The following is a 13,262-nucleotide window of genomic DNA, read 5'->3' on the forward strand; positions in this document are numbered from 1 at the left end:
GAGAGAGAGAGAGAGAGAGAGATCTTCGGATCCCAAGGGAAACAGAGACGATTCTTCCAGGGCGGGCTCGGAGAGCCCACATCCGACTTGTAGGCGGCCCAGGACAGAGTCGAGAGTTGGTGCTCCAGGGTCTCGCCCCGCCCCGCTCCGCCCAGCGAGGACCCAGTCCTCGGCACCCCATAGGCAGATTGACCCTCCCCGCCTCCCCGCCCGCTAGGCGCTCGCCCAGCTTCCCTTCACTTTCCAAAGTTTACTCCGGGCGGGGACGCCGGGTGGAAGGAGCCATGGCTGTCTACCTCGGGATGCTGCACTTTGGGAGGCTGTGCACTGCGAGCCTGCGGGTGCATGGACCCCGGGCGGTCTTCTCTCGAGGTTGGCAGGAAAAGAAGTTGCAGTATGTCCGCCCGCTCAGGTACCCGGAGGGGAAGAGAGGGGCCTGGGCAGCTCCGAGGAAACCGGAATTCTGCAGAGTTTGCCAAGGGGACGGATCCCACTTCGTGGGGGGCCCGCGGCTGGATGTCCTCACTGGGAAGAAGATGCGCCCCTCACCCGCACCACACACACGCTTTTTACCCTACCACCCAGGCCACGGGGGAAGGGGCTGGCTGGGGTCTGGAGCTCCTGCCGCCGTAATCCTGCCTTGAGTCCAAATTCTAGTTCCGGATTCTATTTTCTTCCCGTATGGGCACCCAGGGCTTTTTAGCTGTGACCCTGAGGGATCGGGGCAAGTGCTCGCAGGACACTGTTCTCTCACCTATATCATCTTTAGGGATAAACTTGGGGATTGCTTAGGGGTCCCCAGGTCACTGAGCATAGCAGTCCCTTTTCTCACATCAGCTGCTGACAACGAGCCCCCTGTTTTCATTCATTGCCGCCTACCCCTGGGCCAGTTTTCGTCTCTCAGTGCCCGGGCTAGGGAAGGGGGCTGGCAGGGATAAAGCTGGTGTGGCTTTGGGGACTCCAGGAGATTGTAATGGGAAAGGTCAAGGTTGGGAGGGCTGGCTATGCAATGAAGTGAGGGGTGGTATCCCACCTCTCCTTCCCCCTCCTCTTCCTCTTCCTCCTCCTCTTCCCCCTCCTCCTCTTCCTCCTCTTCCTTCTCCTCCTCTTCCTCCTTCTCCTCTTTCTTCTGGGGTGGGGGTGAAACAGGTCTTCCTGTAGCCCCATCTGGCCTGGAAATTGCTATGTAGATCAGGCTGGCCTCGAACTGAGAGATTGGCTTGCCTCTGCCTCCCAAGTGCTGGGATTAAAGGTGAGCTGCCACCACACAGGGTCAGTGGTGTCAGTGGCAGTATCTTAAGCATCCTGTAGGGGGAAGGGCTGTGTACAACTGAGCCCGCCCTGCCACCCCTCCAGGAAGCCTGTGATCAGGACACTGTTGTCCATACTACATGACCTGTGTGCTTGGACATGAAAAAGTAGAGACACAGCCTAAACAGGAAATATTTCTGAGAACTAGATTTTTTTGAAAAAAGAAGTTGGGGAGCTGGAGAGATGGCTCAGCAGTTAAGAACACTGGTTGTTCTTACAGAAGACCTGGGTTCAAATCCTAGCACCCACATGGCAGCTAACGACTGTCTGTAACTCCAGTCCCAAGGGATCCGACAGCCTCTTCTGTCCTCTGCAGGCATTGTACAACACGGGTGCACTTACCTACATGCAGGCAATACACACATACACATAAAATAAAAATAATAATTTTTTTTTTAAAAAGTGGACTGAGAAGTTGTTAGAGGATTCCTTTTTGGTCAGAATACCCAGGTTATAACTTTCTTGAACTTTTTTTTGGTTCCTGAAAGCTAGAAAGCAGACAGTAGTGTGTGTGTGTGTGTGTGTGTGTGTGTGTGTGTGTGTGTAGGTGCGTGTTTCTGGGAATGAAACTCGGCCTCATGCATGCTGGTTAGGCGCTCTACCACTGCGTTACATGTCTAGCCCCAATGAAGTACTTTACCATTCCTCTGCCCCATTTCCTGAGGAGACCCAGGGGATTAAGGCTGGGCAGTGGATGGGACCCACTGAAGGGATCTGTGTGCTCTTTCTGCAGTTTTACCTTCTCCTCTCCTAGTGCCTCCCTAGGTCAATTCTACCCTCCCCCATTCCTAGCTGCCTTGTCTCACCTTTGAACTCCTGAATGCCCCCTCAGGCTATGAGGGCTCTAAAGAAAGTCACTCCCTGAAGCACACTTATTTTATGATGCTAAATCAGACCTAACTTGTTACATAACAACGTTCCTGATTTGTGTGTAGGTGCTGTATGTGTTCATGGGGTGTGTGTGCACATGTGTGTACAGGTGCGCATGTGTGTGCATGCAGATATGTGTGAGTACATGTAGAGGCCAACTTGAAGCCATCAATCTTCCTGTCTCAGCCTCCCTAGTCCTGGGATTACAGACATGAGTTATAGTCGGGGGCCTCAGGTTGCTGGTTTTGTGGAACGGGAAGGAAGAAGAATTTGAGGCCAGTTTGTTTTGAGTGACAGCCTATGGTTGAATGATCAGGAGGCATGTTACCTAATTTCTGAGTCTGGCTAGTTTGTTACTAATGAGGTAGTACTTGCTGGCTGGCTGGGTGGAGGGACTGAAGTTTGCAGTTGCTCTCAGTCTTTGAGGTGTGGCCTGCTGATTCCTGGATAGCTAAGATTTAGACCTGATGTGGACCTTAGCAATCCCTTTAAAGGGAAAGTGTCTTGAACCAGCCCCCACCTCTGACTCCTGGGGCTCTGTACGAGGATCTCAAGGGGAAGCCTGCAGCATGGGTGCCTGAGCCCTAAGTATTTCAGGCTTTAGAAATGTCTCCTGTCTTTTTTCTTTTTCTTTTTTTTGGCAGTACTGGAACTCAAACCCAGAACCTTGTGCATGCTATGCAAATGATGTCCTTAGTTCCCCTGTTTTGGGGGAAGAGTGTTTGACCCAAATAACAACTTCCTATGTACTTTCTTTACCCACAAGTACATACATATATAGCGTTCCATTCAAGATGCTGAAAGTGAACTCCCCACCAATGGAGACTGTGTTCAGAATCTTTATTGTGGTTCTTACTCCTCAGGAAGTCTTTGTAGTTTGCGATGTTCATAGGCTGTGGATTCCTTCAGGGAGGTAATATTGGTGGTGATCATAGACTTTATGATATAATTACATAGGACTTTATGGTAAATTATGTAGATCTTCAGTGTATTGCTCAGCAAATTTTAATGGTCTTATGTATTTGTTTTCTATTGCTATAACTGAACACCACAGAACAGAGCAATTTATAAGCCTCTCTTCAGAGGCTCATTTAGCTCAAAGTTCTGGTGGCAGGGGAGACCAAGAACATGGTGTCAGCATCTGCTTGGCATTGGTGAAGGCCATCCTGCTGGGTCATGACATGCCCAGAGTATCACATGGTGAGACCCAGCAAACATGCCAGGGAGAACTTGTTCAAAGCAAAGCTACTCCCTCTATAACCCATTAATCCACAAAGTCATGAATGGAGTATTACATTCACAAGTGCACAGCCCTCATGATCCAAAGGTCATACTCCCAAGAATCATGAATGTATGAATTTTGAGAATCAGTTCCTACATGCATGAAATTTTGAGGTTACATTCAAACCATAGCACGTCTAAATTCATTACTCAACCTCTCAAGTTACAGAATTTTTCCCCTCTCTCCATCTCTCCTCCCTTTTTTCTTTTCCTTTTCTATTTCTCTCTCTTTTCTCCCTTTCCCCTTCCCTCCTCCCTCCTTCCCTCCCTCTTTCTTTCTTTCTTTCTTTCTTTCTTTCTTTCTTTTTCTTTCTTTCTTTCTTTCTTTTTACTTTTTGAGACAAGTTCTGTGTAGCCCAAGTAGGCCCCAAATGCACAGTAATCCTCCTGTCTCAGCCTCTCCTTGCTGGGATTATAGTCATAAGCCACCACACCCAGCTCTACCTTTTATTTCTTCTTTGCCTTTTGTAGTAGTTACTTACTTGAATACCCAACAAAAACAATTTGAGGATTTATTTTGGCTCCTGGTTTGAGGGTAAAGTTCATCATGTCAGGGAAGGCATTGTTGGTGACAAGAGCAGTGGGAGGCAGCTGGTCACAACGAGTCCATGGCTAGGGAGAGAAATGAACGCTGGCACTCAGCTTGCCTTTTCCTTTGTCCCCTTTTATTCTGTCTGGCACCCCAGCTCTTGGGATCATGCCACCCACATTTGGGTGACTCTTCCTTTCTCAGTTAAACCACTCTGGAGACACACTAGAGTTGTATTTCTTAGGTGATTTTAAATCCAGTCAAATGTGCAATGAAGATTAGCCATCACACTTTTTTGTGTGTGTACTGGGTTTCAAACCTGGAGCAAGCACTCGACCATTGAGCTACAACACCCCCAGATGTAAGGTTTTTGTTGTTGTTTGTTTTTATTTACATGTGATGTGAGTCTTAGTAAAAGTTCAATGGAGATCAGAGGAAAACTTTCGGGAGTCGGTTCTTTCCTTCTATCACGTGGGTCCTGGGGATTCAACTCAGGTCTTCAGGTTTGGCCTTGTGCATTTTAAGCTGCTGAGCTATTTCACTGGCCCCATTACTGAAGACTATTTTTAGGAAGACCGTGTTATTTTTGTTTGTTTATTGGAAAAGGGTCTTACTTTGAAGCTCAGGCTGGCCTTGATCTCAAAAGAATCCTTCTGCCTCAGTCTCCCAAGTGCTGGAATTAGAGTCATCACTGCATCTGGCTTCTTCATTTTTTTAAAAAAATGTTTTTACGTTTTATTGATTAATTATTTTTTGTGTGTGTTGCACATGTATGTGTGCAAGTGTCCATGGAGGCCAGAGACATCAGATTCCCTGGAGCTAGAATTACAGATGGTTATGAGCCCCCTAATATGGGTGCTCAAAACTGAACTCTGGTCTTCTACAAGAGCAGCAAGCACTTTTAACCACTGAGCCATCTCTCTAGCTCCTCTTCCCCATTTTTTTTTTTTTTTTTAGACAAGGTCTCTCTCTGTAGCCAAGCTGGCCTGGAACTATGTAAACTAAGCTATCCTAAAATTCATGGCAATTATCCTGCCTCACCCACCCACGTGCTAGGATTGGAACTGTACACCACCACAGTTGCTCATTAAGGACCTTTTTTACTTTAATTTTTAATTTTAATTTTTTTGTTTTTTTGAGAAAGGATCTTCCTGTAGCCACAGCTTGCCTGGAACTCACTATATAGACCAGGCTGGCTTCAATCTCACAGAGATCCACCTGCCTCTGCCTCCTGAGTGCTGGGATTAAAGGCATGTGCCACCTTGACTAGTTTGAGGACTTTTTAAAGCATTATATTATTTTTGTGCTTTTAGTGACCACTGTTAAGTAGGCCATGGATTAAGACTACCAGCAATGTTCTTATTTTGGATTTTATTTGCCACAACCACATTTTGGTTTTCTGGAATAATAGCTGCCATTGTAGCTAATATAACTGTATCAACATATATGCAGGTAGATCAAATTGTAATATTAGGGCTGGAGATGTAGTTCAGTGGTACAACACTTGCCAAGCTTGCATGAGACTATTCCCAACACATAAAAACAAAACAAAAATTATAATTTTATTTCAGGATAAGGCAGCTAGCTATTACAGGTTCAAACCCAGTCCTTCAGTGTTAGTCCCTCCTGCCTAGGAAAGCCTTCTGGAAGGTCAACCCCTGGCAAAAAGCCCCAGAGGATGCAGCTGCATGGCATGTGACTGCCTGGTGAGTGGCAGATAGGCTGAGGAAGTGGTGTGTAGGACAATGGATCTCAGGGTGGTGTGTGTGTGTGTGTGGTGGGGGGGATCAGAGAAGACAACCTCATTTTGAACTGCGGTGAGCTCTGAGAGGTGGTGGTCTGTTTAACTAGTACACAAAAGTGAGTGTTGGATGAGGCCGAGACTTTCCTACCACACAGCCCATTCGCCATGAATGAGGGCTCTTCCTCCTTCCACAAATGGGAGTCCCCTGTCCCTGCCAGCAAGTTACTGCATCTTTTGAATATTGTAGCTACTCTCCTTAAGCTCCTAGGTTTTGTTTTGTTTTGAGATAGGGTCTTACTGTAGCCCAGGCTGATTTTGAACTCATTATATAGCCTTCATTAGTCACAAACTCATAGTGATTGTCCTGTGGAGTGCTGGAGTTACAGGAATGAGCTGCCATACCTGGCTTTAGTTTTCAGTTTTTTATTTTATTTATCTTTATTTTATTTATCTTTATTTTATGTGTGTGAGTGTTATGCTTGCATATAAGTAAGTGCACCTGTGTCATGCAATGCCCACAGAGGACAGAAGAGGCTGTTGGATCCCCTGAACTGGAGTTATGGACAGTTGTTAGCTGCTACGTGGGTGCTGGGATTTGAACCCAGGTCCTCTGCAAGAACAGTCAGTGTTCTTAACCACTGAGCCATCTCTCTAGCCCCTATTTTTTTTTAAGAGCTAGGGTCTTGCCAGGAGTGGTGGTGCACACCTTCTAATTCCAGCACTTGGGAGGCAGAGGCAGGACAATCTCCGTGAATTTAAGGCCAGCCTGGTCTATATAGTTAGTTCCAGGCCAATTGCGGCTACAGGGAGACCCTATATTAAAAAAAAGTGGGGGGGCTGGAGAGATTGCTCAGTGGTTAAGAACACTTGTTGTTCTTGCAGAAGACCAGGGTTTGAATCCCAGCACCCACATGGCAGCTAACAACTGTCCGTAACTCCAGTTCCAGGCTTCTTCTGTCCTCCGAGGGCATTGCACGACACGGGTGCACTTACCTGCATGCAGGCAGGCAATACACTCATACACATAAAATAAAAATAAAATAAAATAAAATATTAAAAAAAAAAAGAAAAAAAAAAGACCAAAGAGATAGGGTCTTATTATGTTGCACATGCTGGCCCTGTGTAGTCCTGGGCTCAAGTGATTTTCCTGCTTTAGCCTTCCAAGTAGTTGAAACTATTAATGAATACCACTCTGCCTGGCAAACCCCTTACATTTTTTCCTCTTAATAATATAAAAATAATCAAAACCCATGTATGATGGTACATGTCTGTAATCCCAGCATTTGGTAGGTGGAAGCAGGAACATTGTCCAATGCCAGTTTCAGCTACATAATGGACTTGAGGTTAGCCTGGGTTATTTGAGACTTGGTCTAAAAGTCAAAAAGTCAAGTAATAGGGCCAATGATTTGGCTTAGTGGGTGAAGGAACTTGGCACCAAGCCTGACGATCTGAGTTTGATTCCCAGAACCCACATGGTAGAAAGAGAGAACAGACTCCAGACAAATTGTCCTCTGACCTACACACACACACACACACACACACACACACACACACACACGCCATGGCGTGCTCATCCCCCCAACATGCACACATAAACACAAAATAAACAAATTAAAACATTTTAAATTATCATAATAAAAATGAATTAAAAAAATAAATCAAAATTTAAAAATTTAAGTGAGAATACATAAAATATAGCCTCATGATAGAAAACCAAACACCTGTGTATCTGATACTCTGAAATAAAACTAATCCATACTTCAGAAAATTTTTAATAGAAGAAATAAAATATTATAGATCAAATTAAAGTTCTTTTTATGGGGCTGGAGACATGGTTCAATGATTAAGAGCAAGTTCTACTCTTGTAGAGGACCTGAGTTGTCTTCCCAGCACCCAAATGGGGTGGCTCACAACTGCCTGAAACTCCAGACCCTGGGACTCCAAAGCCTTTTCTGGACTCCACGGGCTACTGTACTCACATGTGTACAGAAGCCCCCCCACCCCCAAATAATTTAAAAATAAATCTAAAAAGAAAAGAAAAAAAAATCAGGCAGATGTGGTGGTATATGCCTTTAATCCCAGCACTTGGGAGACAGGGGTAGGTGGATCTCTATGAGATTGAGGCCAATCTGATGTACATAGTGAGTTCCAGGCCAGCTAGGGATAGGGGGAAATCCTGTCCCAGAAAACAAAGCAAAGTCCAAAGCTGAAGAGGTGGCTAGGAGGTTAAGAGCAGTTGCTGCTCTTGTAGAGGACCTGGATTCAGTTCCCACACCCAAATGGCTAGCAACCATTTATAAGCCTGACTCCAGGGGATCTAATGCCCTCTTCTAGCCTCCATGGGCACCAGGCACACACGTGGTACACAGATATATATACATGCAGGCAAAACACCTACACATAAAAATGAAAATTCAGGCCAGCTGGAGCTACAGAGAGACCCTGACTCAAAAAGATCAAAATAAATAAATGAAAATAAAAATAAATACATCTTTAAAAAAAGTTAAAAATGAAGTCCTTTTTATATCCTCCTCATAGATTTGCTGTATGTTGTGTCACAGCATGTTTTACACTCTTTTCCTGGTGGTGGGACTGAATGCAGGGCCTAGCGCATGTTAAGAATGCTCCAACACAGGGGCTGGAGAGATGGCTCAGCAGGTAAGAGAACTGGCTTCTCTTGCAGAAAACCCAAGTTCAATTCCCAGCACCCACATGGCAGCTAACAACTGTCTGTAACTCTAGTTCTAGGGGATCCAGTGACCTCAGGCATTGCATGACATGGATGCAGGCAATACACTCATACATATAAAATAAAAATAATAAATAAATTATTTAACAAAAGAGAATGCTCCAATACAGCTACACGCCTAGCCTAGTGTTTTATACTCTTCTGGCCTTGAACTCACAGAGATTCGCCTGCCTCTGCGTCCTGGGTGCTGGGATAAAAGACCACCACCACACCCAGTGTTTTATACTTTTCGAAATTTTATATGTATATTACATTTTTATTGTGTGTGGGCAAGCACATGCCATGGCTTATGTGTAGAGGTCAGAGGACAGTTTGCAGAAGCCACAAATTAGGTCCTGGAGATTCAATTGGATTATCAGACTTGGCTGCAGGCAAAGAACAATGAACAAAGAACAATGAACAAAGAACAATGAACATTTACCTCCTGAGCCATGACACCAGCCCATTTTATACTTTTAACACATCCCTGAGCCCACATGCAACACAGTGTATCATTTGGTATATAAAGTTTACATTTGTTAAACACGAAAAGCACTTGGAATCCTACTAGTGAGTGACAATTGCTCTTAATTTACTTTTTGTTTTCCTACAGGATACATGTTGTACTTTTGTGATTTCAGCAAAAACAGCCCCCTAGTTTCCCCCAGCAAGCATCTGCTCATGCTAACGCCCATAGATCTAGGTTTTTGGTGTTCCCTGCTGCACAGCAGTCCACGTGTGACTTGCTGCACTGAGGAGCTTACACTGCAGCTTTACTGGATGCTCCGCCCCCCCACCCCGCACCCCCACCACCGGGGTGGAGCTGTGCTGCTGAAACTCCCAGCAGCCACCAAATCTTGCTGTTTTCCTACTTTCCTGCTGGTGGAATTGTCAGACTTGGAAGTGCTTCCCGGGCCACTCTGCTGGGGCACAAGGCATTGCATTGTGATTTTAATTTACACTGCCCTGATTCCCAGGGAGTTTGTGTATCTTTTGAAATGTTCATTGTTCTTATGTCCTAGGTGGCTCCTCGGTTCATATTTGCTCATTTATTGTCTTTATTGATTTGCGAGGTTTTCAAAAGCAGGCTAAAATCAATCTCGTGTCTTATGTATTAAATGATATTCATAAACTCATGAACCCAGGCTTTTTTTTTTTTTTTTTTTTTTCCAGGGAGTATTTTGCCAGCATGTTGCATGTATTGGAAGTGCACTGCCATTGAGCTACATCCCCAGCCCCACTTGTTTATTTATTATTTATTTTTTAATAGTTTGCTTCTTTTTATTCCCCTCCCCCAATAGTTTTATTATGTTAAAATACTTAACATTGGGTATGTCTTTAATCCCAGCATTCGGAAGGCAGAGGAAGGTGAATCTCTATGCATTCAAGGCCAGCTTGGTCTACATAGCGAGTTCCAGTCCAGTCAGGGCCACAGAAAGACTCTGTCTCAAAACCACCACCACCACCACCAATATATATATATATAATCATTTTAACTTCTTTCTTTTTTTTTTTTTTGTTGGTCTTTTTGAGACAGTCTCCCTGTAGCCCCAGCTGGCCTGGAACTTAATATGTAGGCCAGGCTGGCCTTGAACTCACAGAGATCCCTGTGCTTCTGCCTCCCAAGTGCTGGGACTAAAGTCATGTGCCACCGTGCCCAGGGTCCATTTTAACATTTTAAATGTTTTTATATATTAATTACACAAAATAATGGCTTTTGTTATGGCATTTTCATACATGTACATAATGTATTTAGGTCATATATACCCCTATACCCTCTCTTATCCCCCCTACTCCCAACTAGTCCTCCTTCTAGTTTCGTGTGTGTGTGTGTGTGTGTGTTTATATGTGTGGATACTGATGAGTTATATTTGGGTTGTTTACAAGACTACAGGTAGGAGTTTGACAGGAGCATGGGCACCTTACCAGTGGCTATACCACTGAAGAAAACGTCTCTCCCTTCCCTGTCAACTGTTGTTTGGTGCAAGTCTTCAAGGAGGGGTGAGGTCTTGTGAGTTTTCATGTTCTCTCCTGCACCATTCCCTGAGCTTAGAAGTGGTGATACAATGTCTCATTTCTGACTGGGCACTCAGTAGTCACTTATTCTCTGAACTTTGACCAGTTATGAATCTCTTAGGTCACTGATGACCATTGCAGAAAGAAGCTTCTGTGACCAAAGCTCACAGCAGCACTATCCTATGGTTATTTAGAAGGCAATTTTATATGGGCACATTATGTCCTACTTTTTTGTTTCATTAAGACAGGATCTAGGGAGCTGGAGAGGTGGCTCAGCAATTCTATTCCCAGCACCCACATGGCCCCTAACAACTGTCTGGAATTCCAGTTCCAAGGCCTCTGACATCCTCTTCTGACCTCTGTGGGCACTGCACGACATGGGTGCACTTATATAAATGCACTCATACACATAAAAAATATATGTGTGTGTGTGTGTGTGTGTGTGTGTGTGTGTGTGTGTGATAGGATCTTAGCTGAGTGTGGTGGTGTAGGCCTTTAATCCCAGCACTCAGGAGGCAGAGGTAGCTAGATCTCTGTGAGATCAAGACCAGCCTGATCTACTTAGTGAGTTCCAGGCTAGCTGGGGCTACAGGGAGACTCTGTCTCAAAAAAAGTAGACAGGGTCTTATGAAAAAGACAGGATCTTAAGTAGACCAGGCTGGCCTCAGACTCACTATGTAGTGGAGGATGAACTTGATCTCTAGATCCTCCTGCCTCTACCTCCAATGTGCTAGGATTACAGGTGTGAGCCAACATGCTTGGCCCACCTGCTTGTCTTTTGGTCTTATTGATGATGAGTGTTTTTCTTTTTTACGTTTTTCTTTTCTTTTTTTTTCTTTTTTGAGACAGGGTCTTACTATGTATTCCTGGGTAGACAGGAATTCACTATGTAAACCAGGCTGGCCTTGAACTCATAGAGATCTACCTGCCTCTGCCTCCTGAGTGCTGGGATTAAGGACAGGTGCCACCATATACAGCCTTATATTTTACTTTTATTATTTTTCAGTAAAGATTTTTAAAAAATGTACATATGTGAGTGTTTTGTCCGCATGTATGTAAGTGCATCTGTGCAGAGGCCATAAGAGGGTGTCAGATTCCCCTGGAACTGGAGTTATTATTGGTTGTTACCTGCCATGTGGGTGCTGGGAACTGAACCCAGGTCTTCTGCAAGAGCAGCCAGTGCTTTTAACAACTGAGTCATCTCTCCTGCCCCTTTATTTTTATTTTTAATGATGTGAGTGTGTGTGTGTGTGTGTGTGTGTGTGTGTGTGTATGTGTATATGTATGTGCATGTGAGCTCAGTGCCCTTGGAAGCCAGAGGGGGATGTTCGATCACCTGGAGCTGGAGCTACAGGCAGTAGTTGCACATCATCTGATAGGTACTGGGAGCCAAACTCCGTAAGAACAAAGGAGCTCTTAACTACTGAGCCATCTCTCCAGCACTATGTTTTTTCTTATTTTAAAATTACTTTATTTACTTGTGTGTCTTTGCTCAAATATGGAGGTCAGAGGAAAACTTGTGGGAGTTGATTCTCTTCATCTACCATGTGGGTTCAGAGATTGTTCTCAGGTCTGGCAGCACACAGAGTCACACACCTTTACCAACAGAATCATCTTACCAGCCTTGGAACAAAGGTCAGTGTTAGTTCTTGACTTGAGTCTAATCAGGAGATTGCTTTCCATTTCATTTCCAAAGCTTTGCTGGGAGCTGGCATGACACCTTCTCCAGGGAAACAGGTTGACATTAGCTCAAGGTGCTTCTGCAGTTTTGAGCATCTGGCTCTAGTCCTGTCCATCTTTCTTCTCCAGGACTGGGAGATCTCACCCCAGGCCAGAGGCAGTTTAAGTTTCCAGCAAGGGGAAAAGTTCACTTGCTGATCTCTAGTTCAAGTTCCAAGAACCACAACCCAACAGGTAGGGAGGCAAAGTGAACAGTTTCTCCTTTGGGCCTGAGGGGCTCTGTGGAGCCCAAGCTCTGCTGTGCTCACTATCTGATCCAGGACAAAATAGATTAATCCTTTATGTTAATAGTGATTGCCAGCCTGCTCTTTACTTGCCTGTCCTGCAATATGACAGAAAAAAGCCAAAGCCATCTCAGGAGTTCTCTGACCCAACCAACTTATATTTTCTGTTCAGGTCTTGTGAGTCTTGATAGTTAAGGAGCACAAGACCTTACCTGGGTAGAGACAGAGTACAAAGGCATTATGGGTTGGTGCTGGGGAAAATGGGGGAAAAACAAAAGGCAAGCTGGAACCTGGAAGACAGGAGAGTGAGCTAAGGCAATAATTGAGTCCCACAGATAGGAGGAAGCCCAGGGTGCTTGAGGACAGACAGGGCCTATGGGGCACTCCTGCTGAGAATTCTCCCCAGAGGATGTTTCCACAGACCTGTGGCATTTGGTGGGCTCTATAGTAAGGCCACTAGGGAAGGCTATGAATGGATTGCAGTGGAAAGAGCAGTGTGCTCAGAAAGGATCCAGGCTTACTACCTGTCAGTGTTGGACCCTCAGGAAACAAACCTCTTGCTGTTTGCTTGGCTGTTTTTTTCAGAGCAGGATTAAGGTTTTTATTATGTTTATCGTGTGTGTGTGTGTGTGTGTGTGTGTGTGTGTGTGTACGCAACATGGTGCACATGTGTGGAGGGAGGTCAAAGGACAACTTGTGAGAGTCAGTTCTTTCCACCATCTGGGCCCCAGGGATAAAACTCTGGTCATCAGGCTTAGCAGCAAGCACCTCACTCCTGCTGAGCCATCCAGTTGGCCTCTATAAAACACACACACACAC

At 45.0% G+C, this 13,262-nt stretch overlaps 1 protein-coding gene across 1 annotated transcript in view; it reads left to right on the forward strand.

The window, feature by feature from the left end:
* Positions 1-224: 224 nt before the first annotated feature.
* Positions 225-13,262, forward strand: part of Acsf2 (acyl-CoA synthetase family member 2) — a 40,724-nt gene continuing 27,686 nt past the window's right edge. Inside the window, exon 1 of the mRNA XM_008838346.3 lies at positions 225-412. Within this exon, the coding sequence (XP_008836568.1) occupies positions 285-412 (128 nt within the window). The 5' untranslated portion in view covers positions 225-284. The remainder of the gene's footprint in view (positions 413-13,262) is intronic.

The sequence above is a fragment of the Nannospalax galili genome, unplaced genomic scaffold (assembly GCF_000622305.1).
Source record: "Nannospalax galili isolate Female #2095 unplaced genomic scaffold, S.galili_v1.0 scaffold95, whole genome shotgun sequence".
In the NCBI taxonomy this organism is placed as follows: domain Eukaryota; kingdom Metazoa; phylum Chordata; class Mammalia; order Rodentia; family Spalacidae; genus Nannospalax; species Nannospalax galili.